The sequence below is a fragment of the Paralichthys olivaceus genome, chromosome 9 (assembly GCF_024713975.1).
Source record: "Paralichthys olivaceus isolate ysfri-2021 chromosome 9, ASM2471397v2, whole genome shotgun sequence".
NCBI lineage: Eukaryota > Metazoa > Chordata > Actinopteri > Pleuronectiformes > Paralichthyidae > Paralichthys > Paralichthys olivaceus.
The window spans coordinates 8,505,654-8,532,146 of NC_091101.1; the positions used below are offsets into that span (position 1 = coordinate 8,505,654).

Consider the following 26,493-nt stretch of genomic DNA (forward strand, 5'->3'; position numbering starts at 1 on the left):
GCAAACTGGTGCCAGCTCATTTCAGCTGTTCCTCTTCTTGCAATGCAGTGGTTTAGACAGTTGGTGCAGCCCTGAAAAACCAGTAACTGCTAGGCTCTGAGGTCGGCTTTTAAACTGAAAACTCTGCCGCCCACCACACACCTCCTCTTGCATTTGCTAAATCAAGTGTGAGCCAACGTTGAGGAACCCCCACCTCCACACAGCCCACCTTAGGAAAGAAGCGCCAGGTGTCTGATGATTCACTCACCATAATGTGCCCACTATCATTTTGCTGTCATGCTCCAGCATTTTATCTGGTGTATAATCACTGGAAATATAATTTTATGAAATATGTGTCAGAAAGAAACCAAACAGTTTCAAAAAGGCAAAGAAATGTTCTCAATTTGGCTCTGATTCTAAGCCATGTAAACATTTTAGAATTATCATTACAAGAACATTACAAGAGCAGATCAGAAGTGGTCCACAAGGGGAAAAAAAAGTGGTGATGAGTATATTAGCAGAAGTTATACTGGCAAACATGCTTCTAAACCACACCTCTACACTAGCAGGAAGCCCTTTGTGTGCTAAAAAAAAAACCAGAGCAGTAGAAGGACACATAGAGAGAGAGCAGCAGATAGAGACAGTTAGAGAAACCAAGTGAGAGACCAACACAGGAAATCACATTAAACGAGAAACAGACGGAGCTGTGTGTGACGAAGAACGACAGATGACGTGTAAGAGGAGGGAGAGGGAAGGGATGAAGTGTGTGTGTTGCCTGATGTTTCACCTTGCTGCTTTCTGATGCGCTGTGGCTCCAAGTTTAAAGACGGAGGTGAGATTCTGTACATCTTATGAATTCTGTTGGAACAAGAAAAGAAGAGTGAATGTGAGCTTCAGTGTGAGAGGCTGGATACTTTCAGTGTGGAGTCATTCCTCATGGGGGATATCATGTGTTTCTCCAACGTGTGGAATGTCTGTAATGTTGAGTGTGTGTGCATGTGTGTGTGTGTGTGAGAAAGAAAGAAAGAGTGTGTGTGTGTGTGTGAGAGAGAGAGAGAGAGAGAGTGTGTGTGTATATGTGTGTGTATATGTGTGTGTGTGTGTGTATGTGTGCGTGTGTCAAGAGAGAGTGTGCATGTGAGAGAGAGGAGTCTGTCTGTTTGTGTGTGTAAGAGAGAGAGGGAGAGAGAGGGGGTGTGTGTGTGTGTGCGTCGAAGAGAGAGAGAGAGAGAGTGCATGTGATAGAGAGGGAGTGTGTGTGTGTGTCTGTGTGTGCGTCGAAGAGAGAGAGAGAGAGAGAGAGTGCATGTGATAGAAGGGGTGACAGAGTGTGTGTGTGTGTGTGTATCTACCATGCTCTCTCTGTGTTATTATAAAGTCGCAGCATGTTGCCTCGGTGATGGAGGATCATCATGGTCAGGTTGTGTGTGTTGCAGCAGCACACATAGGACAGACCTGGGAGCTGATACATGAGGCCAGATGTCGAGTGTGAGTGGAAATGCTGCAACACACCAACAGCCCACAGAGAGATGAATCACAGCCGATAAAATAATGTATTTCCATTGTGAAGATCTGACACTTAGGACCTAAACTGCTGGATCCTACGGTAGAGCTGCAACTCTCCCTGAAACACACATTTCATATACCACTGACCCACTGTCTCTCAGTGTAACCACATATCCACAGCAAAGGATGGTGATGTGTCCTGATAGCTTATTGTTCATTTGAAGTGAGTGTTATGAAAATAGAATCACAACAGAGAGCACACCAAGGTCGAAAGTGAATGAAGCTAAGAGGAAGAGACTGGACTGCAGGGAAGTCCCCTCGGAGCCCTCTCACCAGAGTGATTAGGAGGAGTTAATACTTCTTCAAGCAGACCTGTGCTGCATCCAAACTGGACGACATCTCCTCTTTACTTATACAAATTTCCTCTGCTTGTTGATGTGGAAAACACTGGTGGAAATAATACTTACCCTGCTGTACTTAAGTATAATTGTACTTTACAAAAGTTCATCCATTTTGTGCTTCAACACAAATCTATTCCAATGCACAATGTGTGTACTACAATCAGGTAACGTTAACTTTTTAATATTGTGACTTTGTTCATGTGGTGTTAGAATAATCTGAAAAATGAGTTTCAAAAGGGGAAAACTCACATGAACGTCGCCTCAAATTTTTTGCACATAAGTTACTAAGTTGCTGTTGTCATCACTTATTAATATTACAGCTAAAGTTACTTTTCCATTTAACACATATTTAAACACAGGCAAATATTGTGGGTCAAAGTTCTCAGCACGATGATACGCTGCCGATTTGCTTTGAAACAGAAAGCAACTGTTTTTTTCGTCGCCTCAAATCTTGCATAATATTTCATACTAACACTCACACTTCTCGAAGCACAGGCAGAGGGGGAGGGCTTGCAGCAATCTCATTCTACACTTATCTCACAGCCATGTGTCAGTACAATACAGGAAAGTTATCAAAACTTTACTCCCACACTAGTTGATAACTTTGTTAATAGTACAGCAGCCTCATTAAAAACAACCCTTGACGCTGTCGCCATGCTAAAGGAGATTAGCTCCATGGTATAATTCTTAAACACGTGTTTTCACAGAAGTTAGAGAGGAAGTGGCAGGCCACTAGTCAATATGACTTACACTGGAAGGATAGCCTGATGATTTACAAGAAAGCACTCAGAAATGCCACAACCTCTTACTATTCATTGTCAATAAAAGAAAATAAGAACAACCCCAGTTAGCCAGGCTGACAGAAAGTCACACCTCTACTGACCCATCTATCCCTATAACCCTGCGAAGCAATGATTTCATGAGCTTCTTTACAAATAAAATGATAACCATCAGGGATAAAATCCACCACCTCCTCCCCATGAATAGCACAGATACATTGTCTTGTCTTGAAACCATAGACCCACCTGTAGCACCAGATTTATGTTTGAATCACTTTTCTTCTATTGATCTTCCTGAACTGACATTATTAGTTTCATCATCTAAACCAACAACTTATCAATTAGACTTTTTAAGGAAGTTTCCCCCTAATTGATGGTTCCATATTAAATCAGATTAATATGTCTTTGTTAACCGGCTACGTACCACAAGCTTTTAAGGTATCTATAATATAACCTCTGCTTAAAAAGCCTATGCTTGATCCAGAGGTTTTAGCTAATTATAGACCCATATCAAACCTGCCCTTCATTTCCAACATCCTAGAAAAAGCTGTTGCTAACCAGCTGTGTGATTACTTCGATAGTAAAGGTTTGCTGAAAAAAATTCAGACAGAATTTAGAATCCATCACAGCACAGAAACAGCACAATCAAAAGTCACTAATGATCTTTTCATGGCATCAGATGATGAACACACATACTCGTCCTGTTGGATCTTAGTGCAGCATTTGACACCATAGATCATAAGATTCTGTCAAAGAGACTGGAACAAAATGTAGGGATTAAAGGAACTGCACTAGACTGATTTAAATCATATTTATCAGATAGATTTCAATTTGTTAATGTTAATAATGACCCCTCCATGCACATGCAAGTTAGTCCTGGAGCTCCACAAGGTTCCGTCCTTGGACCGATAAACTTCTTACTACTAAATTCAGGCAAAACTCAGGTCGTTGTAATTGGCCCTAAACATCTCAGAGAATCACTGTCTGACCAAATAGTCGCCTTGGATGGTGTCAGTTTGGCTTCCAGCTCCACTGTGAGGAAACTTGGAGTTATGTTCGACCAGGACATGTCATTTGACCCACACATAAAACAAGTCTCTTTCTTCCATCTGTGCAATATTAGGAAAATTAGAAACATCCTGTCTCAGAAGGATGCTGAAAAACTAGTCCACGCATTTGTTACCTGTAGACTAGATTACTGTAATTCTTCATTATCAGGATGCCCCAGGAAATCTGTGAAAAGCCTCCAGTTGGTCCAAAATGCTGACAGGAACTAGTAGGAGAGATAATATTACTCCTCTCTTAGCTTCTCTACATTGGCTTCCTGTAAAATTAAGAATATAACTCAAGATCCTGCTCCTCACATTTAAAGCCCTAACAATCAAGCCCCTTCATATATCAAAGAGCTCATAACACCTTATTATCCAAATAGATCACTTCGTTCTCAAGACACAGGCTTTCTTGTGGTTCCAAGAGTCTGTAAGAGTAGAATAGGAGGTAGAGCATTCAGCTACCAGGCTCCTCTCCTGTGGAACCAGCTCCCACTCTAGTTTCACTGATACTTGTCGAGCTTAAGCAACGTCTAAGAAAAGATAATGTGTTATTCACACAGAAACAGAGCGTTGAGGAGTTGTTCTTCATATCTTGGTGGAGTTACAAACCACGCTAGTTTCACTGATGCTTCAGAGATGCTAAACTGTAACATCCACATCGAGCCTGGCTCTAGAGGTTTCGCCTTGTTAATGAGGGATTTTCAAAGTTTCTCTATATTATATAAGATTTTCAGGTCTTGACCTTCTATGTAAAGTGCCTTGAGATAATGTATATTAGGATTTGGCCCTATACAAATAAAATTGAATTGAATTGGATTGAATTAAATAATTTGGAAGTGACGGGGAGGCGAGGGTTGGAAACTGCTACATTCATGGGTGTGTGACTGTGCCGTTCTGTGATCACAAACCCTTTTAGCTTGTGACTCTCTAGAAAAATAAAATGACATTGTCCCTTGTCATTTCCCATATGTCTTGCCTTATCAAGTGCTAATTGCATCAAAGAGTCAATTCAAACATGTCAGTTGGCCTCATAGTTATAATTGATCACTATAAGAACAAAGGAGAAAAGTCTGTAAAATTGATAAAAAAAATGTTGCAGCAGCCGTTTCTTCATTCCTCCTCTATGAATCATCACTGTACCTCAGATCCATCCCAACCCAACGCCAATGTTAGAAACCAATGCAGTGGAGTGTAAATGAAGTCATAGTTGCAACATGCATGCATTGACGCATCAGCACAACCATTACTTTTTCTTTCATACTACATTTTGGTGCGTATACTCACAGTGCTTCTACTTTAATGCAATTTTCTATGCACCTTATCATGATGATGTCATTTTATAACATTGGCTTAGTACTTTTTCTGTGTGTTGATTCCACCACAGCTGAGAAGCTTGTAAAGAGAATAGAGCTGAGAGGAGAAAGTGTGTTCTTAAGAACATAGCTGTACATCTTGTTAATGTCATTGTCATGTCATGTCATTTCTCATGTTCAGTTAGAGGTTTGTGTGGCTGTGGTTTGAGTGGACGCTGCTGTCTGTACTAGATGGGGCCAAAAAAGATATATCTGATCATTAAACCTTTATTGATTTATTTCTAACCCAGTCCAAATGGCCATTAGGGAATTTAGAAATCTCCCCTAAAAATTTAAGCTATGAGCAGTGTGAGCTTGTTTTGTAGTAAACACAGTCAAGTTAGATACTAAAGATACAGATTGATCTTTATAACTCACATTGTTGTACATACTCTTATTTCGTTTATACGGGTCTTAGTGTAAAGTAAGTTTACCCACGTTGAACCAGTGTAGACCTGCTAGCAGTGGGTGTATCACACCTACAAGCTGGAACAGCAGTTACTGTGCATTTCTGTTTAATGTCAAGCTCGAGCAGTGCTCAAGAAAACATAATGTGTTATTCACACAGACACAGAGAGTTGAGGAGTTGTTCTTCATACCTTGGTTGCAAACCACGTTAGTTTCACTGATGATTCAGAGATGCTATAATGTAACATCGACTTCTCTGCAGGTTTGCCTATTTACTGTCAATGCCCCGGCAATAATTTGCACAGTGTACGCATGTGGTGCAGCAAGCAGAGGTCATGGCTGCCAAATTTGAGGGTATTTGCATGTTTGTTTGTGTGTGTGTGTATTATGTGTTGTACTGAAAAGGTCCCTCATCAGTAGCTGAGACTGTCATGCATTATGCAATAGATACTGCAATCTGAGTTTCCTAAACATGCAGTTTTCTAATCCCAGCATGCATGTGGTGAAATAGGACAGGCATCATAGCTCTCATCTTCAACATTAAAGTAAAGCATCTGTGTCATCTTGTTTTTGGTGTTGGAGGCAGACACAGTAACAGACACAGGCCTTGTTAATGTGAGGTGACAGTCAACATTCAGACTGACACCGACTGTTCTTTTCTGCTTTTGGACGCTGTTTATTTTGCTAGAAATGTCCTTTATTTAACTCTTCTCTTGACTCATCTTTGACTTTTCTCTCCTCTGCCAGGATACCACAGTCTTAGTGATGAGGACCACCAGTTGATCAGTGCACGACAAAAATTTCAGCTTTGACCAAAACGATTATTTCTCTGGGAAGGGGATAACAGGACAATAGCGGCCACCCCTCCTCGCAACTGTGGACAGCATGGATGTTCCGACAAACCCATCACAAGACTACAAGCAACTTTCCTGATACAAGCTCCCTGCTGGTTCACAAGGCAGCTCAACAGTAAACAGCCCTCGGCTTAAGATGAACTTTACTAATAAAAGCTGTGAAAACAGTGAAGGTCTGCGCACGTACCAGCACTACGTGTATGCGGTGGTGTACAGTGTGATCCTAGCACCTGGCCTGCTGGGTAACGTGCTGGCGCTCTGGGTGTTCGGGGTCTACATCAGAGAAACTAAGAAGGCTGTGGTGTTCATGATGAACCTGGCTGTGGCCGACCTGCTGCAGGTAACAAGCCCTCCATGTCTTACTTATATTTACTCATATACAGTCATAGGCAAAAGTTTAAGGTGAAAATGAGCCTTTACATGAGCTTAAATAACATAATACAAACAGTACTTGTGACGAGTTTGGGCACCTCTCTACTTTTCATACATTCAGAACTTCGTTGACTCATAAGGACTTGTAAAGCAAGAAGAATCATTATAAGGGAATTAGAGATTCCTCAAACCTGGAGGTAACACAAGACAACTATCAACCAACAAAAGCAAAAGCTTCACGGGTTATAAAGATTTTAAAGCGCATCCGGCTTAAAATTTCCACCGCTCAAAATGTTATTAAAAATGCCAGTTATCTGTGGAAGGCGAGACAAGGCAGAGAAAACAGCATGTCACAGAAAAAACCTTATGAGCTGCAGGAGGGTTCAGCTGACATGGGTGTGGTGGTGCACACAGTGCAGCACTGATACATAAACAGGGTCTCTCTCTCTCTCTCTCTCTCTCTCTATATATATATATACTTATTTAATCACTGTTATTAATGTATTTGTCAATAATTAACTTCCCCTATGACTGTTATATAAACTGTTAATGAGTGATTGGTTACACAGAATAACTATAATAATAAATATATAACTATAGTAAATGAACAAGCTCGTATGAACACAATTTACACAATATGAATTTAAACATCTAAACAAACTTTAAAGTTCAAAATGTATTTCAAAATGAAAAATGTATTTTCAAAATGAATTTCTGGCAATGAAATTCAAAACTCAAGATCCACTTTCTTTATTTCTTGTTCATTTGATATATAATAGTACTGATATATAATATGATATGTAATTAATTAATAATTAATAATGTTTATTTTTCATTCTACTTATATATTTTGCATTGCATATGCACTTTATATTTTATATATATTTTCTTCTGTTTTTCTTTTTATATTAGTAAGCACAGCTCTTTGGTCGGGCAGTTGCAAAGTAAGAATTTCATTACCCAATAATAAACCGCTGTGTCTGTTATTGTGTATATGACAAATAAACATCTTGAATCTTGAATAGTAATAGTAATCACACAGATCAGTGTCCACCTACCACATGATTTCAATAAAACTAACTTTGAACAACGGGAATAAATACTTTAAATAATTAATTGATTGATTAATTGAACTCTTTATTATTTATAGACTCTTACATATGTTTCCCTGTCTTTTTCCTCAACCTTGACCAATCATCACCTGGTCAAGGTTGAGGAAGAAGACAGTGGAAGACAGGACAGGTGCAGGCCCACCTCAGATGTGGTTATAGAATAAATCAATTTCTTCTTCTACATAAATCTTTGCACTGTGTTTTCTCCTCAGGTGCTCTCTCTGCCTCTGCGGATTTACTACTACCTGTACAACATCTGGCCCTTTGGCCATGTCCTCTGTATGATCTGCTTCTATCTCAAGTACGTCAACATGTATGCCTCCATCTACTTCCTGGTGTGGGTCAGTGTGCGTCGCTGCCAGCTCATCATGCGTCCATTGAGGTACAACTCATCCAGGCGGAAGGGGGACATGTGTATCTGTGGCTTTGGCTGGCTGTTTGTCTGTCTGGGTTGTCTGCCATTCCCTCTGCTGAGGATCCCTGTTGCTACGCAATACATCGACTCAAACGATCCGCACGGTCAGGTGTGTTTCTCAGAGCTGCCCCTGAGGTCTGTCAGTGCTCCAGTAGCCTGGAGTCTCCTGATCTTAGCAGAGATGGTGGGCTTCATCATCCCCCTCATCCTGGTGTTAGCCTGTGCCTGTCTGACTGCGGGCAGCCTTCAGGAGGGGGCCATTTCTGACCGAGGGGAGAAGCGGAGGGCGTTGAGGATGGTGCTGAGCTGTGCTGCGGTCTTCTTGGTGTGCTTCGTTCCTTACCATGTCACCATGCCCCTGGATTTCTTGGCCAAAGCCAACACTCTTGCCAGCTGTGCCCTCAGGGACCTGATTCAGAGGTGTCACCCCATCACACTCTGTCTGGCCAGCCTGAACTGCAGCCTGGACCCTCTCATGTACTATTTCACCACAGATGAATTCAGGAGGCGACTGAGCAAATCAGAGATTCCAGAGGGCAGGACTGTCAGCAGGCAACTGTCCTGCATCGGTGGAGGGGAGAGGATGATTAGATTGCAGCATCACTGAAGGACCAACAAATCCCAACCACAAAACATTGACATTAATTCTGTGCACTCTATGGAAATATACATTTGATGCAAAGTGTGAGAAAATATGGGAGAAATGACTTTAAATGTGAATTTTTCTTTCTATTTATTTTTCAATAAAAATGTGTCTGCTCTTTCTAATTGAAATTTCCATCAGTGCAATCACCCCTAATGCAACATAAACAGCATACTGGAAATCCCCTAATACAGCTCTAAAGCTAGTTTGCAAAAAAAAAAGTGATGGCTTTCATTGGAGCTATAATAAAGAAGCAAACTGCCAAAATGTTCAATAGGTAAAGAAATGCAACTTTATTCAACAACAAAGTGAAGTTCAGTAGCTGTACACAACATTGGTTTTTATCTATTCTAGATTTCAGTTAAAAAGCGGAGACAGAAACACAGTTTTACGAGCACACTTCCTGTCTGATTGTCTCTCTGTGCAGACATTGTGTTGAAAACTGACTTAATTTGCCAAAGAGCCACTTTTTCATACTTCATACAAGCTTTTTAATTATGACTCTTAACATCGAACCAACAGATTTATGCAGATAATTGTTACTGCAGTGACATATTTAAATATATAGTGTTGTTAAAAAAGAGATTCTCAACCTACAGAAATGTATTTCTCACTGTCTCCCATGTTATGGGACTGTGAATTTATAAATACAAATTTCAAAACTAGGGTCAAATTTCCCTTTAGCTTATACTCTCATTAACCATCCTTCAAGTTTATTGTCACAAATGAGGTTGCTACACAAACACATACACTGGTCATATAGGGTGTTTAACTGTTTACCGTCAGGGTTACATCAAATCATCACACACCAGGACAGCCGAGGCCTCTGGGAGCCACAGGGTACTCTGAGAAATATCTACAAAGTGCCGACTGAGAGCTCTGAGCTTTTGCACCTCTGGTACAATCCATAAAAAGAACAGAATGAAAAAGACATGTGCTGAACTGTAGCATACCTCCGCAGGGTGACTTGTGCTGTATCACACTATAACACATAGTATATCTCTATAAACCCCATGAGGAGTGGGCTGACACACAGACACGGCTGAGACGGATGGCTTCACCTAATATCTAGATAATTCAGTAGAATGACCCCCGTCCGGAGGCGACGAGATGTTGTAATACGTCAGTAACAACGATAAGATTAGTCTGCAGAAAGCTACGGCAACAGAACAAAAAACATAAAAACAGAAATGAAACTTAGTTATATCCTTAGTTATCAGTACAAGACTAGTTAACACTTGAGTAAAAGGGTTATGACCTATGTAGGTTCAGGGGAGTATAGCAGAGGAGGAGCAGGAGGGGGTGGGGGGATAGGCTCTAATGCTGTAACTTAAATTCACTGATCACTGGGGCTAAAGCAGGGGAGGCAAAAACTGGAGTTGGTCTTTTATACAAAAGTAACTTTCTACTTCTACTCAGTTGTTCCCTCCTGTGTCCACTCCCATCATCGCTCTCTTTCTGTCACTCTGGCTTTCTCTATCACTCTCTTTCTCTCTCCGACATATACGCTCAGGCTTTCTCATCAGTCCTTGCAGATCCGGGTCTCAGTCACAAACTTGTTCTCAAAGTGGTGGATGGTGAAACATTCGTCTGCAGAGCGCTTCTGGATACCTCCACCTGACCGACGCAGACACACAAACATTAGGGACAAATACTGAAGTCGCTGTGTGTTTGATACATTTTTAACACAATAAACCAAAGGGTGTAAAATGGCAGTTTCATCACGATATGATATCTGTCGATATCACAAAATTGGTGCACCAGCCTGTAGCGGTGCTCTCGGAAATATTTCGTTTTTGCATTGATACATTACATCGTTGCTAACTGAATCAATATATTGTTCCAGATCAATGCATCGTTACAAACCTATTAAACACACTAACTGAAATTCAAGATTTTAATTAAAAAACACAAAAGCTACGTGACCTTGATGTTTGTTTTTGAATTGTGTACTAATTTGATCAGAACTGCTATTACCGAAAACAAAAAATTTAAGTTTCATTTATTTTTCTGCAATAACTGCATACAAAGATGGACGACACAACTCCACTTTATAGAAATGAAGGCCAAATAACCTGGATGCAAACTCTGCCATCTTGTATATTTGAAGCCAATCACGAGTCAGTTGTCAATAATGATGTTTCTCCCCACTTTTAATAGCATCAAATAAAATAAGTATCTAAATTGTATGAAATTATTTTTGAGAAAAATCCAATCAACATTTAGTTTGGCCCATACCCCATCCACCAACATGGAGGAGGCAGGGTTCATGACCTATACTGCAGCCAGCCTGTGAAGTATACTTTGGCTTCATTGACACAGGCAGTTTGTAACTCTGTAAATACTGGATCTTATTTTGATATATTCTAAGTTGACCAACTGCTGCCATTTCAAATGCTCCCCAGAGGCTTTCAGCCTGTTTCCTCAAATATCTCAATTTTTTTTAAATGCTCCTTAGAACAATATAAAATGTGCTAGTACAAGCTGATTATTTTCAAATGTGAACAGAGCTTAAAAAACATGACAGCTTTTGTCAGTTCTGGCTGTGAACTACATCCGTACCTGGCAGGCTGGAGCGACGCTGCATCCTGTACGTCTCCTTTCCATCACACAGCCGACGGATGTAGAAGCCCAGAGGTTTGATGTCCTCAATACGCTCTGTCACCACCAGGTCCTCATGCACCAGGTAGCTGCGATAAGAGCCGGACTGGGACAAAAAGAACGGAACATGGAGGAATTACAAAACATTTTTTACACTACTTTTACAGATGAAAGAAAAAGAAAAGCAGTGGGAAAGAGAGTGAAAACTCAGAGTGGGAGAGACTCTGTGTGATAAATGAATCATCCTCAAGCTTCTACATTTTCAAACACTTTCACATCAGATGAAATTCAGCAGTTGCCCCACCACCCACCAAATAACACGACATGGTGGATACCTTCCATCTATCTAAAGCTCAAAAAAGGTTCTACAGGAACCTGATAGTGCACGTAGAAAAACTGGGGTTACAAGGCATCTTGCTTTCACTGGTAAAAAATGATTTACAACACAACTTCCTAATGTGATGAAATCATTTTCTGATACCAGGAAATAATCATTTATGATAAAGATTTGAACGTTTATTGCTCTTTTAGCAGTGCAGCTCTTAGGATGCCAGTGTTGTTTATGCCACCATTTTTGTTCTTAGCAATATATCGTGAAAACTAAAGGATGTATTGCAACAAAATGTTACTAAAATAATTAATTTAATCATCAAAATGTGCTTCACATCATAATACTGTGCATGCAAAATATATGCCATCAGCATCAGTTAGTCAGTCACTTTTAGTGCTTACTAGCAATTTTAGCAGCATGCCACAGGCGGCTGTGGTTGTTGATGCACACATTATCCTACGACATTGTAATATACAAACAGACTGCAGGATCTACTCACACGGGAAAACTATAAATTGAGGGTGGTGGTGCATAACTTAATATTATAAGTGTATATTAATGTGAAGTCTGAAGTTAAGACACAGCTTTAGTCTTCGATCTAACAAAGGAAACTTGGCTTATGCAAAAAAAAATGCATTCGAGGCCTTGTACTGTTGAATTTGTGAAAATTCTCTTGATATATTTTCATGTCACATATCTTAGGAAAAGGGAAAAACACATGCCAGAATCAATACGTGGTTGTGATTACTCAGTCTGATTCATACTGAGTAACTGAATCCCTCGAATAGGAGAAAATGCGTGTTCTGGAATTTTTTACTTGACAAATTGCAGACATGTGTGATTTGCACACAGTTATTGCAAATCTTGGATATCCCCAGATCATATTTAGTCCTTAATATTGGAGCCTATGCATAAGTTTGAGTGAGAGAACTGTGTGACTACAGTTGTTCTACTGTGAGCCAAGTTAGCTACAGATCTTATATTTCATCTCTCATAATGTATTTTGACTGAATGACTTTTCCTTGATGTGTTTTGCTATTTGGAGTTTTTAGCTGTTTTGAAGTTATTTTTATTATATTATAATATTGGCAGCTGCTTCCTCAGATCACGAGGTGATCACCAGTGCTCACCATCAGCTGTGAGAAAAGGTCAATGAGGTCCTGAGGGGGCAGAACCACCGAGGTGTTCAGAGGGATCACAAAGCAGGTCCGCAGAGTCAGGTCCAGATACGCTGTCAGCTTCTACACACACACACACACACACACACACACACACACACACACACACACACACACACACACACACACACACACACACACACACACACACACACACACACACACACACACACACACACACAGAATTTAAACCATCTTATCAAGCTACTTGAATCATTTGAAATACTGTATGTAGGGTTGTCAGTGTGCGACTTATCCACGTCCTCACCCTGTTGAAGTCGTGGAGGATGTATGCAGGGTCTCCAGGTCTGAAGCGGGGAGGGGGGACGCTGATGACGGCCATGTTGTCAGAGATTTCCACCTCCTCCTCGACCCGGGGCAGGTAGTACGGCTGGTTCTCTCCTCTAGCTCCACCTGACGCGTCATTGAACTGCATGGCGCCGTGATACAACCTCTAACGGAGACAAATCAATAAACCAATCAAAGCCTAATCACCATCAAAGTGTTATTTAGTTATTCAATTCATTCATTTATGTCTTTCAATGCTCCCACTTTCCTCAAAGTAGCTTCACACACTTGTTTTAACGTCACACTTCAACATTTGGTCATGAATAAACAGGAGCATGAGCAACACCTGCCACAGTGGAACCTTGTTTTTAATCTAACAGCAGTGACGTCAGTCTCTGGCTCTGCAATCACAAATAGACAGATCTACACAGCCAGTGGCTGCCACACAACCAGTTCTACCTGTGTGTCCCACCCCCGTCTCAAGTTTAACAAACAACAGCAGCCTTACTTCGAAAAAATTACCTAAATAAAAAATAGCAACTTGTGGCTGCAGGGGGCGCCAAAGCACATGTTAAAATTTGTTTGGGCCTGTTAAAGTGGAGTTTGGGGAGGACTGGCGACAGCTCTTGAGACACTAGAGGTTGGACAATAGACTCAATACTGAATTTTGTTGCAAAGTTCTTTAATATATTTTCAAATATTATTTTGCAAGAATGCAATGTAAATATTGTTTCATGACAAAAAATCTGTCTACTTACAATTGTATGGTTTACATGAGAGGAAGCAGCTTCTTATAGGAAATTGTTGCTTTAATTTAACAAGATTAAGAATTTAGGAAGACAAAAGTAATAGGCATGTTAAATATCACAATAAATATAGAAGATTAATCTCCTACACAAAGTTGAATTCCATTTGAACTAAAAATCCTTTGAATGAATAGTTTAATGAGACGCTTTAGAACTTGCTTCACTTGCACAACAGGAAAGTCCCTGTGGGCACAGCAGAGCGACTGTGGGACCCTCCCCACTGACAACACAGCAGAATTCAAATAGGTGAAGTCTGCACTTTCTCATGAAGACAGAAGCAGGCGAGAGTCAGCACTCTGGTTTCCCACCAAGGCAACACGGTGTCTCATCAGCAGTCACAAGCAGCCACAATAATTCTGCCCAAACCCAAATAACACTTCCCCCACACTCCTCCTGCCTGTGTCTCTAGTCAAAGCACCAACATTTTTCTCAAGGATATGTTTCTGGCAATTTCTCTTTAAAGGTACAGTGTGTAGAATTTAGTGATATCTAGTGTTGAAGTTGCATGTTGTAGCTAAACATCCCTCACCTCACCCTCTCCTTCCAAACATGAAAAAGAACCTGTGGTAGCTTCAGTTGTCATAAAAACTCAAAAGGTGTTTAGTTTGTTCAGTCTGGACTAATGGAAAAAACATGGCAGCCTCCGTAGAGAGGGTCCCCTCGATGTAAATATAAAGTATTTAAATATAAAGAGCCTTTTCTGGGGAAAAGAAAACTATAATTCATACAATTTAGATGAAACGAACTAGTGAAAACATCATGAGGATGATTCTACATAAGATTTCTGCCAATAGTTCCCTTTTACCTAAATCTTACACACTGGACCCTTAATACACAATGAGAGAGAGTATCGCATTATACAAAACCCCGGACAATTATACAACATGTAGCTTCACCACTTTTCTTATCTATTGTTATTATTTAAATGGAAAAATCTGCCATGTGCGTGTCCTTTGAATGTCCATCTCAATGTTATCTAATGCTTACTGAAATAAGGGATGAGCGATACAGCCCAAAATGTTTTCAAGATGAAGATTTTCAGATCAGTCATTATTGTTAAAGGCCTCACTATGATTTGAAGTGTAAAGACTGATTTCTGCTGCAGAGAGAAGAATTTGGGGTTAAATTCTTCTTTATGAGCAGAGAATGACACAGACACAAATAAAGTCATTATACCTCCTCATTGTGCTTGCACAGTGCAAAAGTAATGTATCGATATATGGCTCTGGAAAAAAACTAAGACACCACAGGGAGTTTCTTTGGTTTTACTTTTTTATAGCTGTGTGTTAAAAAAATAATATTTTCTTCTTCAAACTACTGACAACATTTCTGCCCAAAACCAAATTCAACTGACACTAGAATGAAATGTCTGCCACAAGTAAAGATCCAGATTTAAGACAAATCTGTTGTATAGCTATTGATGAAAATAATATTGTGATAACTATTGTCATTCTTGTATTGCCCAGTCTTAGCTGAAGTGCAGATTAAAACATGCAAAACATTATGCCATTTCAATATACCATTTGTTGATCGTGTAATCAGTATATTGGGTCATACATTCACTGTAGCAAAAGAGGTGTGGCTGTTTGACATAGTTTACATGTGGGACAAATAAAAACAAAAAATAGTTAATAAATGTTTCCCTGAGGCATCTTTAACAATACAATGATAGAAAGCCCTACAATAAGGACTTTAGTGATTTCACTAGACACTAAGAATAAACAGTATGCACAAACAAACACAATTTTGCACAACTAACCTTATTAGGACACACACACACACACACACACACACACACACACACACACACACACACACACTTACCTTTGGGGTGAAGTATCGATAGAGACACGCTCCCCCCACAATGAGCCCGCTGAGGATGAAGGCGATGCCCAGCAGGGTGAGCAGACAGCGACCTGTGGAGCCCTCGTTGCCCACAGGAGCAGAGGCCAGCTCAGGGTCCTGCACACACACACAGACACACACACACACGGGTGAACACGATACAATATAATATTGCACGCATCTGATCCTCAGCAACAAAACCCAGCTGATGTGAGGCCTCTGCAGAACAGCTGTGCAGGAGATGGGCGGTGCTGCATCAGGTGCAACATTTAGAGAGAAACAAACTCTGCGACGTTGTAAATATTATATGTGCAACATGCATGACCACACAAACAGACACTGTGAGAACATGCATGAGTAAAGTCGCAGCTAAGTGCTCAGTGCGGGCCGGGGCAGGCCTGGCTAACACCAGCCTGAAAAGACGAGACGCAGACACCGGGGCTCCAGACTCTGAGAGCCCGTTAGCTCACCTTCTCTGCGGCTGACCCTTCTTTACCCAGCGCCTTCTGCGCCAGGGCCGAGTTGAACGCGATCTTCACCATGCTGGAGGAGAACGTGGGTTCTTGTGGCGGAGGAGCGGAGTGATGTCGGTGCTTCTCGGCAGATCCGCGATGTGACGCACTTTGCAGCCTCGGCTTTATCCGGCGCTTCCGGTGCACGCAGTGGGATTAAAGATGTCGCCCAGGACGTAATCTGCAGAATGTGTCTTAAACTCAAGACACACAACAGAAACAATCTTGGTTGTATTTGATTTGATCGGATTTGATTATCGCTGCTGCTTTAACTGTGGCCATTAAATCATGTATTCTCTTATTATAACTATCTGCTCAAAGATGAGTCCTGTCTGGTTAGCCCCATCTAGTGGCAGCAGGTGGCAACTACCCACACCTTACAGGATGAAAGCACTTCCTATCGCACTTTACTTGTGTAACTGTTCTATTCTGTACAGCTCATGACATAAATATAACTCACTCATGCACTGACTCAACTGTAATGTCATGGAAATACTTGGAGCATATATATATATATATATCAATTCATCTGAGTGAATATTCCACTAAACTGACTCTGTAAATAAATTCCCTCCTACAAGCTGCCAGTGTGTCTGCCCACTCACACTGACACACACACACATAGCCTTTTCTGCACCGTGTGGAAACACAGGCCGGTGCCAAGGCAATACAGTCCGTCTGACACATATCCTCCCTCCCTCCATCCATCTCTCTCTCTCACTCTCTCCCTCTCTCCCTCTCTCTAGTCTGTGGTGGTCCTCTGCTTCCTCTGCTTTCACTCTCCTGACTCAGGCTTGTACATAAGTGTAAATAAACACTTAGTGCAGCACCGGCTCTCTAATTCCACGCAACTCCACGGGCATCCCTCCAGCCCTCTGCACTGCAACTGTACCATATTGCATCTGCAGTCTCACACAAACATACACACACAGACTCTGCCAGGCTATGATATTTCCTCTGTTAAACAGACAGATTGGACCGGTAATCACCACTGAAAGGTACATAAACAGAGCAGCTGATTTCTGCAGCTCGCTCCCCCTCCGCGCACCCCCCCCAAACACTGACTCTCCTCGAAAATCCTAAGTGGTCCTGAAGGCTTGTTTATGGGCTCGTCTTACGCTGCGTTTGATCTGAGAGCTTGCCCACACATGCACGCGTGGACACACACACACACATACATGCAGCAAGAGAAAGGGAGAACCAGCATTACCAGTAATAGCTGAGATCATAAACAAAAGACTTAAATTTTAATCCTGAGGGCTTCTCAGCATCACACACAACAGGAGAAGGAGGCCCGACCGCAGTCTGAGGGAAACTGGGGATGTTTGGGGGAAGAAATGTGGAGGCAGGTGGGGGTGAAATGGGGTGATTCAGAGGGGGAGTAAAGTGATGACTGGGAAAAACACTGAGAGGGAGTTACAGGGAGAGACAGAGCAATCTGCAGTGTCTGATGCTTGGGTGATTTTTCCGAGGAGCTGATTAACGGCGGATTAAACTCGCCGTCCATCCAGTTTACATCTCAAACTTTCTAACACGCCTGTGAGGTAGAGTTTCTGTGCCTCTCAAGACTGAAAGCAGCAAAACACACACAAATGGACACCCGTGTTATTGTGCACAGGCACGCAGAGGTAGCAGGCGTCATAATGGTAGATGGCAGGCGTGTACGATGAGGAGTCTGGATGCCAATGTCTCCCTGTGGTCTGCAGCAAACGTTCCAATAAAACCCATTAAAAATACATACGCTTACACACATGCATATGAATACACAAACACACACTCCTGGCCTGCAATGTCAGCAAACTGTGAAAGTCTGCAGGGGCACAGTTGGCTTAGTAAAGTGTGAGAAAAAGAAGCTCTCATGCATGACATCACCCACTTGCTGGCCAACAACTATGAAGACACACACACACACACACACACACACCCCCCTCATAGAATTGTCATCGATTTCAATACCAGACATGTGAAGCCGCAAGTGACAAATGACTTTGTCCCTTTTGCTGCTCCAAAGCCATACATACAGTACACACACACACACACACACACACACACACACACACACACACAGAACCCAAAACTGCTATGGTAATAGCTGGCCACAGAGCTGCGCTGAACCATAAAGTTAGACACTGCTCAGTGCCTCATAACGTCACTGACATGTCTTGTGGACCCACCATAATCACCATGTGCCTCGAGTGGGAGAACACTTAGTGGTCAGAGAAAGAAAGAAAACGAGAACGAGAAAGCGGGAGATGGAGAAACAAAAGAGCGGATCATGGGGGTCGACATGTGGTGGAGAGGAGTGATGCTGCTTCAAAGCCCCCTTCCACATCAGTGTGCATCACACTCTCATGATCCTCGGCCGGCCCCACACACACACTCTTGGCAGTCACATATGGCTTTGAGACAAGGGTGACAAATGAGTCTTTCCTGTGAGTATCAGCTTCTAAAGCTACCTTCGCTCTCCCATAGCACTGCCTGTCTGCCTGTCTCGTGCTCCTCATCTTCTCGGCTTGGCTCCCCTCAGGGAAATGTGATAATTTCTTACTGAGCTCTGTTGGGACTGGGGAGGTTGGAGGGAGTGATGGGTGGTGGGGTAATGTTTGAATAAAGACGAGGATGAAGTTGCACCAGTTTGTGCACAAGCGCTTTCCAAAAGTCAACATAATCAATTGCTCTTGTGTGTGTGTTGCAATCTGCAACTGTAAATAAAGATGAACATCTTGACGGAACTTCTTCCCCCTGTCTAGAAAAAAAGCCAGAATCACAGTCTCAACCATCAATAATGAGACATTTCAGCCTGTTTTTATAACATCAGTGTGACGAGAACTTCCTGCGATGACAGAAATCATCTTTAAGAATAATAACCTTTTAGTTTGTTCCAAGTCCCACCCATTAACATGGAGGACGCTATTTTTTGACCTGTGCTGCAGCTAAATGAAACGTCATAGTGAGATATATCAGTATACATATGATTTTTCATCCTTATTATTAAAACAGTTTAGCATTATTATTTAGCACAATGCTACAGCACACTGTAGCTTTTTTGTATTTTGATGTTGCTCTTGTGTTACTCTTGTGTGACATCACTTAGTATTTTAATACTTTTTATTATTATCGAACCACATTTTATTGCAAGGTTTCACATGAGCTTTCATCCTTTACACATGACCCTAGTTTTAAGTTAACGTTAGCGTTTTTCATTTTGTTTGTTAGCCACTTAAAAGTTAATGCTACATCTTGCTTAAAAATGGGAGTAAAACATTGACTGTACATAAACATGAACGACATGATGGCTCCCTCAAAGTGAAGCCAAAGTGTATTGATCTCCCCCTAGTGGCTGGCTGCAGTATAGGTTAGAAATCCTTCCTCCTCCATGTTAGTGGATGACATCATACTAAAAAGTCAATGAACACATTAAATAATTATTTCTCAAACATGGTTTCTGTTATTTAAGGTAGCTCTTACATTTTTCCACTTACTCTTTTAAAATTTGTAATTTGATGCTATAAAAATAGGGTGAAACATCATGATTGACTTACGATTGGTTGAGCATGTTTATTGACAGGACTTTGCTTCCGAGGTTCCATCCCCCAATCATTACTGTACAGAATGGCTCCAAATGCAGAAGAAGACAGATTTCATTTGTGGGATAATTTTGCTTCATTTCTTTATAATAGAAGGAAGTTGAGACATATTTTCCACCGTTATATACACTCTGGCTCCGAATGTGCAAGATGGCAGCGTTTAGATATTTTCAATTAATTTCTAGACAGTTGAAGAGTCGTCTGATCTTTATCATCTATGATGTTATAAATAAATATTAAATCTATGATAATATAATATTTACAATATTTGCAATAATTGCCAACGTGTTATCAATTCTTTAGAGATATTAGCAATATAGAGTTTGTTTGTTCACTGCAATTTAAACTTAAATGATGTACAAAAGTAGAAATAAAAACATACAAATCTAAAATCTAAAAAGTGTGAACATACTACAATAACAAGTAAATCTTGATTAAAACTATGTGTCCCACACAGAAAGTGAAATTGAACACAGTCAGTTGCACTCACTGAGTCGTTTACAGAGGCTAAAATAATATGTGATGTAACACACTGAATGATACCTTTTGTATGACTGTATTTATTTGGAATTTGTGTTTTTATCTGAGCTTGTGACCTAACGTTGCTGCCTATCTGTCCATCACATCTTTCTGTCTGATGCAAGAGGTGGTGAAAAGACTATGAGTCTGTGGAATGAACAGATTTTTGAAGCACAGGAGTGAAGGAGGGGGCAGAAGGTAAGACTGGAAGGAGGAGAGAGGTGGGTCACATATGTATGTGATGAAGGACAACTCAAGGTAAGCCACTGGCACAGGTAGAAAGGAAAAAGTGAAAGAATCAGATAGGACGAAAAAAGGATGAAAGGGTACAGGGGAGGATGGAGGGATGGAAATGGACGGATGTCTGTTATGTTCCTGAGGGTTAAACTCTGGGGAAATTACCTCATCATCATGAGACTGCTTCACAGCACTGCAGCCATGTTGACTTTACACACACACACACACACGCGCACACACACACACACACACACACACATACATACACACCCTCTTCTGAATCGTAGCCAATAGCATCATAGCCTGGTCGAATCACTTCCAGATTCACTGACGTTACCTCTGTCAGGTTCACAGGAGGAGCAGAAACCCACACACCTACACACACACACACACACACACACACACACACACATACACACACACACACACACACACACACCAACACAATGTGCACCTTTCCACTGGAGGGTGATGGACTGGTCTGTATTTTTCATGACACAGAGGTTGTTTCAAAGTTTTACGAACTGTACAGTGGGTCGGCAGAGGACTGACAGACTGAAACTCTTATGGCTGCAGTCGTTCCTGGACTCTAAAATGACCATAATGAGGTGTTAGTGGTCTGCAGAGGTCACAAGAAGAGGCTGTCGTCAGACCACTGGTTTATATCCAGGCTTGAATCACTCAGGGAAAAATGACAATCCTTCTTTCAACAACTATTGAATATTGATTGCAGACATTTACAGATTACTTTTTATTAAAGGTACAGTGTGTAGAATTTTGTGACATCTATTGTTGAAGTTTCATGTTGCAGCTGAACACCCCTCACCTCACCCTCTCCTTCCAAACATGAAAAAGAACCTGTGGAAACCTTCAGTTGTCATAAAAACTCAAAGGGTGTTTAGTTTGTTCAGTCTGGACTAATGTAAAAAACATGGCGGCCTCCGTAGAGAGGGTCCCCTCGATGTAAATATAAAGTATTTAAATATAAAGGGCCTATTCTGGGGTAAAGAAAACTACAATCCATACAATTTAGATGAAACAAACTCATCATGAGGATTATTCCACATTAAATTTCTGCCAATAGTTCCCTTCACCTAAATCTTACACACTGGACCTTTAAGACAATTCTTCTTGTCATACTTGGACATTACACATGATGATTTAGAGACATAATATATATACTATACCACATACATTTACCCCTCACTAAAATGTAAAAGCTCAATAAATGTTTGTTCTATTTCATTTATGTTTTTTGTCATTATTTCATAAACATTTATTCTTTTTTTAATTTGTATTTTCATTGTCTTTTATATCTTATATTAATTGTTGTTGATTTGTTCCTTTTTATCATTTAATTTCATTCCATATTATTTCTCTTTCTACTTGATATTCATTTTTAATCTTTACGAAGGGCTTAATTTGATGTTTTTCTGTCTGTTAATATTCTTTTTCTTTTGTAAACCACTTTGTAAAATGTTGCTTTGCTGAAATAGATATAATTTAATGTTATTATTACTACTGCTACTACAAATTAAGAATAAACTCAATCTGAGATCTGTGGTCAGTCAAAGTGAAACCTGTGGAAAATTTGGTTCAACTGCTATTAGTCTATTGTTTCTATTCATGTTTGGTCTGTTTTTATTGTTGTGTATCGGTTCTATTTTATTATTATTTGTACATGTAAGGTGTCCTTGAGTGTCATGAAAGGCATCCATAAATAAAATGTATTGTTTTTATTATTATTACATGTGTATGGCCACTGTGATGAATGTGTGGTCTTGATTTCATATGACCCATGATAACTAACAGGATCATTGTGTTAAGGTATAATGATTCTCTCTCTCACTCTGTGTGTTTGTGTGTGTGTGTGTGAAGGGGAAGGGTTGGAGGATATAAGAGTAAGCTGCTAAAATTGATGACATCCCCAACACCACCCGTGTTTCTCACCATGTCAAAGTTCACCATGCTAGAAAGAAGATGAATGTGATGTGATACACTGTGGATGAAAGTGATATTCATCTGTGTGTGTGTGTGTGTGTGTGTGTGTGTGTGTGTCTGATTGTCTGGAAGGCCTTTCCTGCGCTTCAGAAGTCTAAAGCCTTGGTCAGGATGTAGTTATGGAGCGCTAATTTGAGAGCTGTCTGATTGCGGGCTCTCTGTGGGCCCCTACCAAACACATGCACACGGACACACACAAACACACACATACACACTTTATCAGTCATTAATCTATCAGGTGTCATTAAAAGAGGAGGATGGGCTGATTGGAACCAGAGGGAGACAGAATGATGTCACACAAACACACTTTACTGCCAGAGTGCTCATGTGTCTGCCTGTCTTTCTTCCATCCTCATCATCACCACACACACACACACACAGAAAAGACTGACATGTAGACAGATAAAAGTAATAAAAAAAAAGGCCTACGAGGGAAAGACTTATTCACACTGTTTTGCTTCTCTCCAACATCTGAGACGCAGCAAATGAGGAAAAGTTCACACCAACACCAGTGTCTATAAAAATGGATCACAGCCTGCGGAGAAGGTTTGGATGCAACAACCACGAGAATGTTCTTTTGTGTGAATACAAATGTGTATGTTTAATGAATGACTCTGTGGTGAGAAGGCAAGATGTATTGTTTCCCCTGGCACTATTTAAACTCCCCTCCAACAACATACATGAACACACACACTACAGGGCTATCTGTGGAGGTAGAGCTATTGTTTAGCAGCGACAGTAATCCTTTAAAGAGGTGCTGTGTTTCCACGCTGAGAATGGATCTCTTTATTAACACTGACGGAGGCTCATTATCTATAAATACAGGCGGGAGCCACTAATAAATCATTTCTCATGGCCCTGATAGAGCACTGACCACAAGGCATTAAGGCACCGTGAATGCAAACCACACATTGGCAGGCGCGCTTTCTGCATGTGTGTGTGTTTATGTGTGTGTGTGAGTTACACCATGCTTTGGCAGGCAGGATGATGGGGCAAGAACTGGGCTTTGATTGAAATAGCATGTTGTCTTGAGTTCCCGTTTCGGGAGCATTTAAATTATAGTGTCTCTGCTTGGCTGCAGAAAGTCTCATGGGTTGGGAATAAAGTCAGAAAAGAGAAAATGCTTTTCTTTACATGTGAGGACAATCCAGATCTGATTAAAGAGATGTTAAATGATTTCTCCTCTGAAGATTTGTTTCGGTCAGTGGCACAAGCTGTTAACATGTTTGTGGATTTTCGTGTCCGCAGGTGCTGTGTCACTGTGTATCACTGGTGATGAAATTCAAAGGAATAGCAAATTGAAATACTGCAGGTTGGTTTCCACCAGCTGCATGTTTATCTGACTATACCCTCGATACCAGTTCTTAGTAAGTAACTTTTAGTAGCTAGTTTCAAACCACACATTTACCAAATTGTGTTGCCCTATATAATGAAACAAGAGTGTCGTCTGTAGCGCTTTCTAAAATACAAAAGTTGCACCAAGGAGGTTATGTTTTCACCCCTGTTTGTAGGACAAGTCAAGAAAGAACTCATGAGGTTTTGGTGTCAACCAGAATCGTCATCATTTTATCAAACACTGTGAGACATATATGAGTGGGGGCCATTTGGTGCCACTTGACTGAATTTAGGGTGACTGTTGGACCTTGGTTGAAGTTTTCTCTCTCAGAGTGCTATTCTAGATTCTGATATTATTTAGTGGAAAAATGCTCCAAACCATATCTTAATGTGGAGGTTTCAGTGACTCACTTATTAAACAGCCTGGCAGCAGTGCAGACACATTCTCTTCTCAATTAAGCTTTTTTGTAATTTGAGATGCATGTTTTTGTGAAATGTAATTTCAAAATCTTTAAACATCTTATCAAGTGTCTCAATTTGTTAATCATTTTACAAAGGATCTTTGTTACCCGCCACACCAATTCAGTCATATATCAGTATTCAAAGCCCCTTTCACACCACAAAAACCCCCACTAACATCTGGCTTTTGTCTTCAGTGGGAACGGGTACAATCAGGACTCATTCCTGGGTGAAATGACTCAGTGGTCGTCGTGAGTATCGGGTCCAGAGATCGGCTCCAGCTCAGATGGTATCTTCTGCAACTCTCCGCCACAAATTCCATCCATCTCTGTTCATGCAGCAATTAAACATTGTTGGGTTGACGTTGAGTTTACAGAGACTGAAACAATAGATTTGAAAAAGTAACCGCTGTGACGTACAGACTGGCCTCCATGGTGCATTCATGATACTGAAGGTGACACATCCAAAGTAGTTTTAATTAGTTATAACTAAGCTAGATTTGAACCTATGAAGAGCTGATGCAACCTGTTCAAATCCAGTGGAGAAGGGTTACCATGGAAACAAAACCGGAATAGAAGGACATCTCTTCATTAACAGTTCACATACAAAGTGCATACACAGTCTTTGAATTCATTGCTCAAACAATCCTCATTCAGTGTAAGCCACTGTTCTTCAGCCTAAACAACTATTGGCTCAAAACTATGGATTAAAATTATTCCCACTATTCTCATTCTTCACTTGGTTCCACCGCAGCTATAGAGCCAAATCGAGCCAGGCCCCACCAGCCAAACTCTGACAGTTTAACCCTCCTCAGAGGTCACTCCTTTTCTTACAGCAGCCAGTCCAGCAAAGCCTCCTGCCTCAGCTCACGCCAGCACCACCGAGCCAATTGCACCCCGATCCAGGACCGTTCTGCAGAGATGGGGGGAATGAAAGGTCCGACCAGGGCCTGCTGGAAGTATTCAGTGTGCAGCCCCCGCCCCACCCGGCCCATCACCCCAGTCGCGGCCCCTTCTAACCAGCCCCGCTCTCCTCGGCCGTGCACTGCTCGGAGCTGTGATTGACATGTGAATTACAGTGTGTGGTGATGATAATAAGAGTGCTAACGGGGGCCAGGCCTGCGCCTTCCAGCCAGCAGCCGATCCCAGCTGGCACGGCCTGAAAGACAACCGCTGCCACCATCTAAAGAGGCAAATAAAAATGACAAGCTAACTGTTAAAGAACTGCTGATTTTTCACATGTTGTTTTAAAAGCTTTTGTGGCACTGCCAAGTTTTTTTTTACTCCCCCATCTCTTTCTCTATTTTCTCGTAAAATTTCATTCTTCCTCCCCCCCAACCACATCCAGATATATGAAACCCCTCATTTATCAAGGCAATCTAAAAATAATTCCCCTGCACTGTGGCGAGGCTTTGATAAAAAATATTGGTGTTCAGACTGATTGCCCTCGGTGGGACAGAAACAGACAAAGACGTGTGTGACCAAGGGGTTCGTGAACAACCTCCCACCACATGCCCTCACAGAGCGACAGCTTTCCCCTGAATAATTACTACCTCCCTTCACCATGCATGTTAACAACACCAGAAGAAGCCCTCAACACATTTCAAACTCTCACTGAAGTCGGCTAACAATCTGACATTGTGTTTATGTTGGAGCGCTGGCATTGTTCGCTTGTATGCATTATTTTATCCAAACATAATGTCCTTGTTACACATTATGGTATTAGGAAATTACACCCTAACACTCTGCGGATTACATTTCCACCCCCTTGACATCCTTCTGGGAAGAACAATTCTCATTCCCATAGATGTGTATTCCCAAATCCCAACTCCCTAAAGCCCCCATGGATCCCAGTGCCCCGTTCAATCAAAGTGCCGCTTGGCAGAGCCCCCCGTCTGGGCCGTCACTCCGAGGAGCTGACG

The 26,493-nt window shown here is 41.2% G+C and overlaps 2 protein-coding genes across 5 annotated transcripts; one reads left to right on the forward strand and one right to left on the reverse strand.

The window, feature by feature from the left end:
* The first annotated feature begins 524 nt into the window (after window positions 1-524).
* On the forward strand, window positions 525-8,998 carry gpr174 (G protein-coupled receptor 174). 4 transcript variants are annotated; one of them, XM_020090529.2, is made up of 3 exons: window positions 525-811; window positions 6,225-6,671; window positions 8,028-8,998. In XM_020090529.2, the coding sequence occupies exons 2-3, from the start codon at window positions 6,468-6,470 to the stop codon at window positions 8,835-8,837; spliced, it is 1,014 nt and encodes a 337-aa protein (XP_019946088.1). In that variant the 5' UTR covers window positions 525-811; window positions 6,225-6,467; the 3' UTR covers window positions 8,838-8,998. The 4 variants fall into 4 exon arrangements, with proteins under 4 accessions (XP_019946088.1, XP_019946157.1, XP_069387285.1 ...); XM_020090598.2 differs by having other exon boundaries at window positions 560-713; XM_069531184.1 differs by lacking the exon at window positions 525-811 and adding an exon at window positions 1,131-1,467.
* Window positions 8,999-9,142: 144 nt separating this feature from the next.
* On the reverse strand, window positions 9,143-16,773 carry LOC109628878 (integral membrane protein 2A). The gene is made up of 6 exons (XM_020086320.2): window positions 16,393-16,773; window positions 15,902-16,039; window positions 13,252-13,437; window positions 12,936-13,046; window positions 11,436-11,580; window positions 9,143-10,490 (listed from the first exon to the last, which is right to left on the reverse strand). The coding sequence occupies exons 1-6, from the start codon at window positions 16,462-16,464 to the stop codon at window positions 10,396-10,398; spliced, it is 747 nt and encodes a 248-aa protein (XP_019941879.1). The 5' UTR covers window positions 16,465-16,773; the 3' UTR covers window positions 9,143-10,395.
* Between the last annotated feature and the right edge of the window lie 9,720 nt (window positions 16,774-26,493).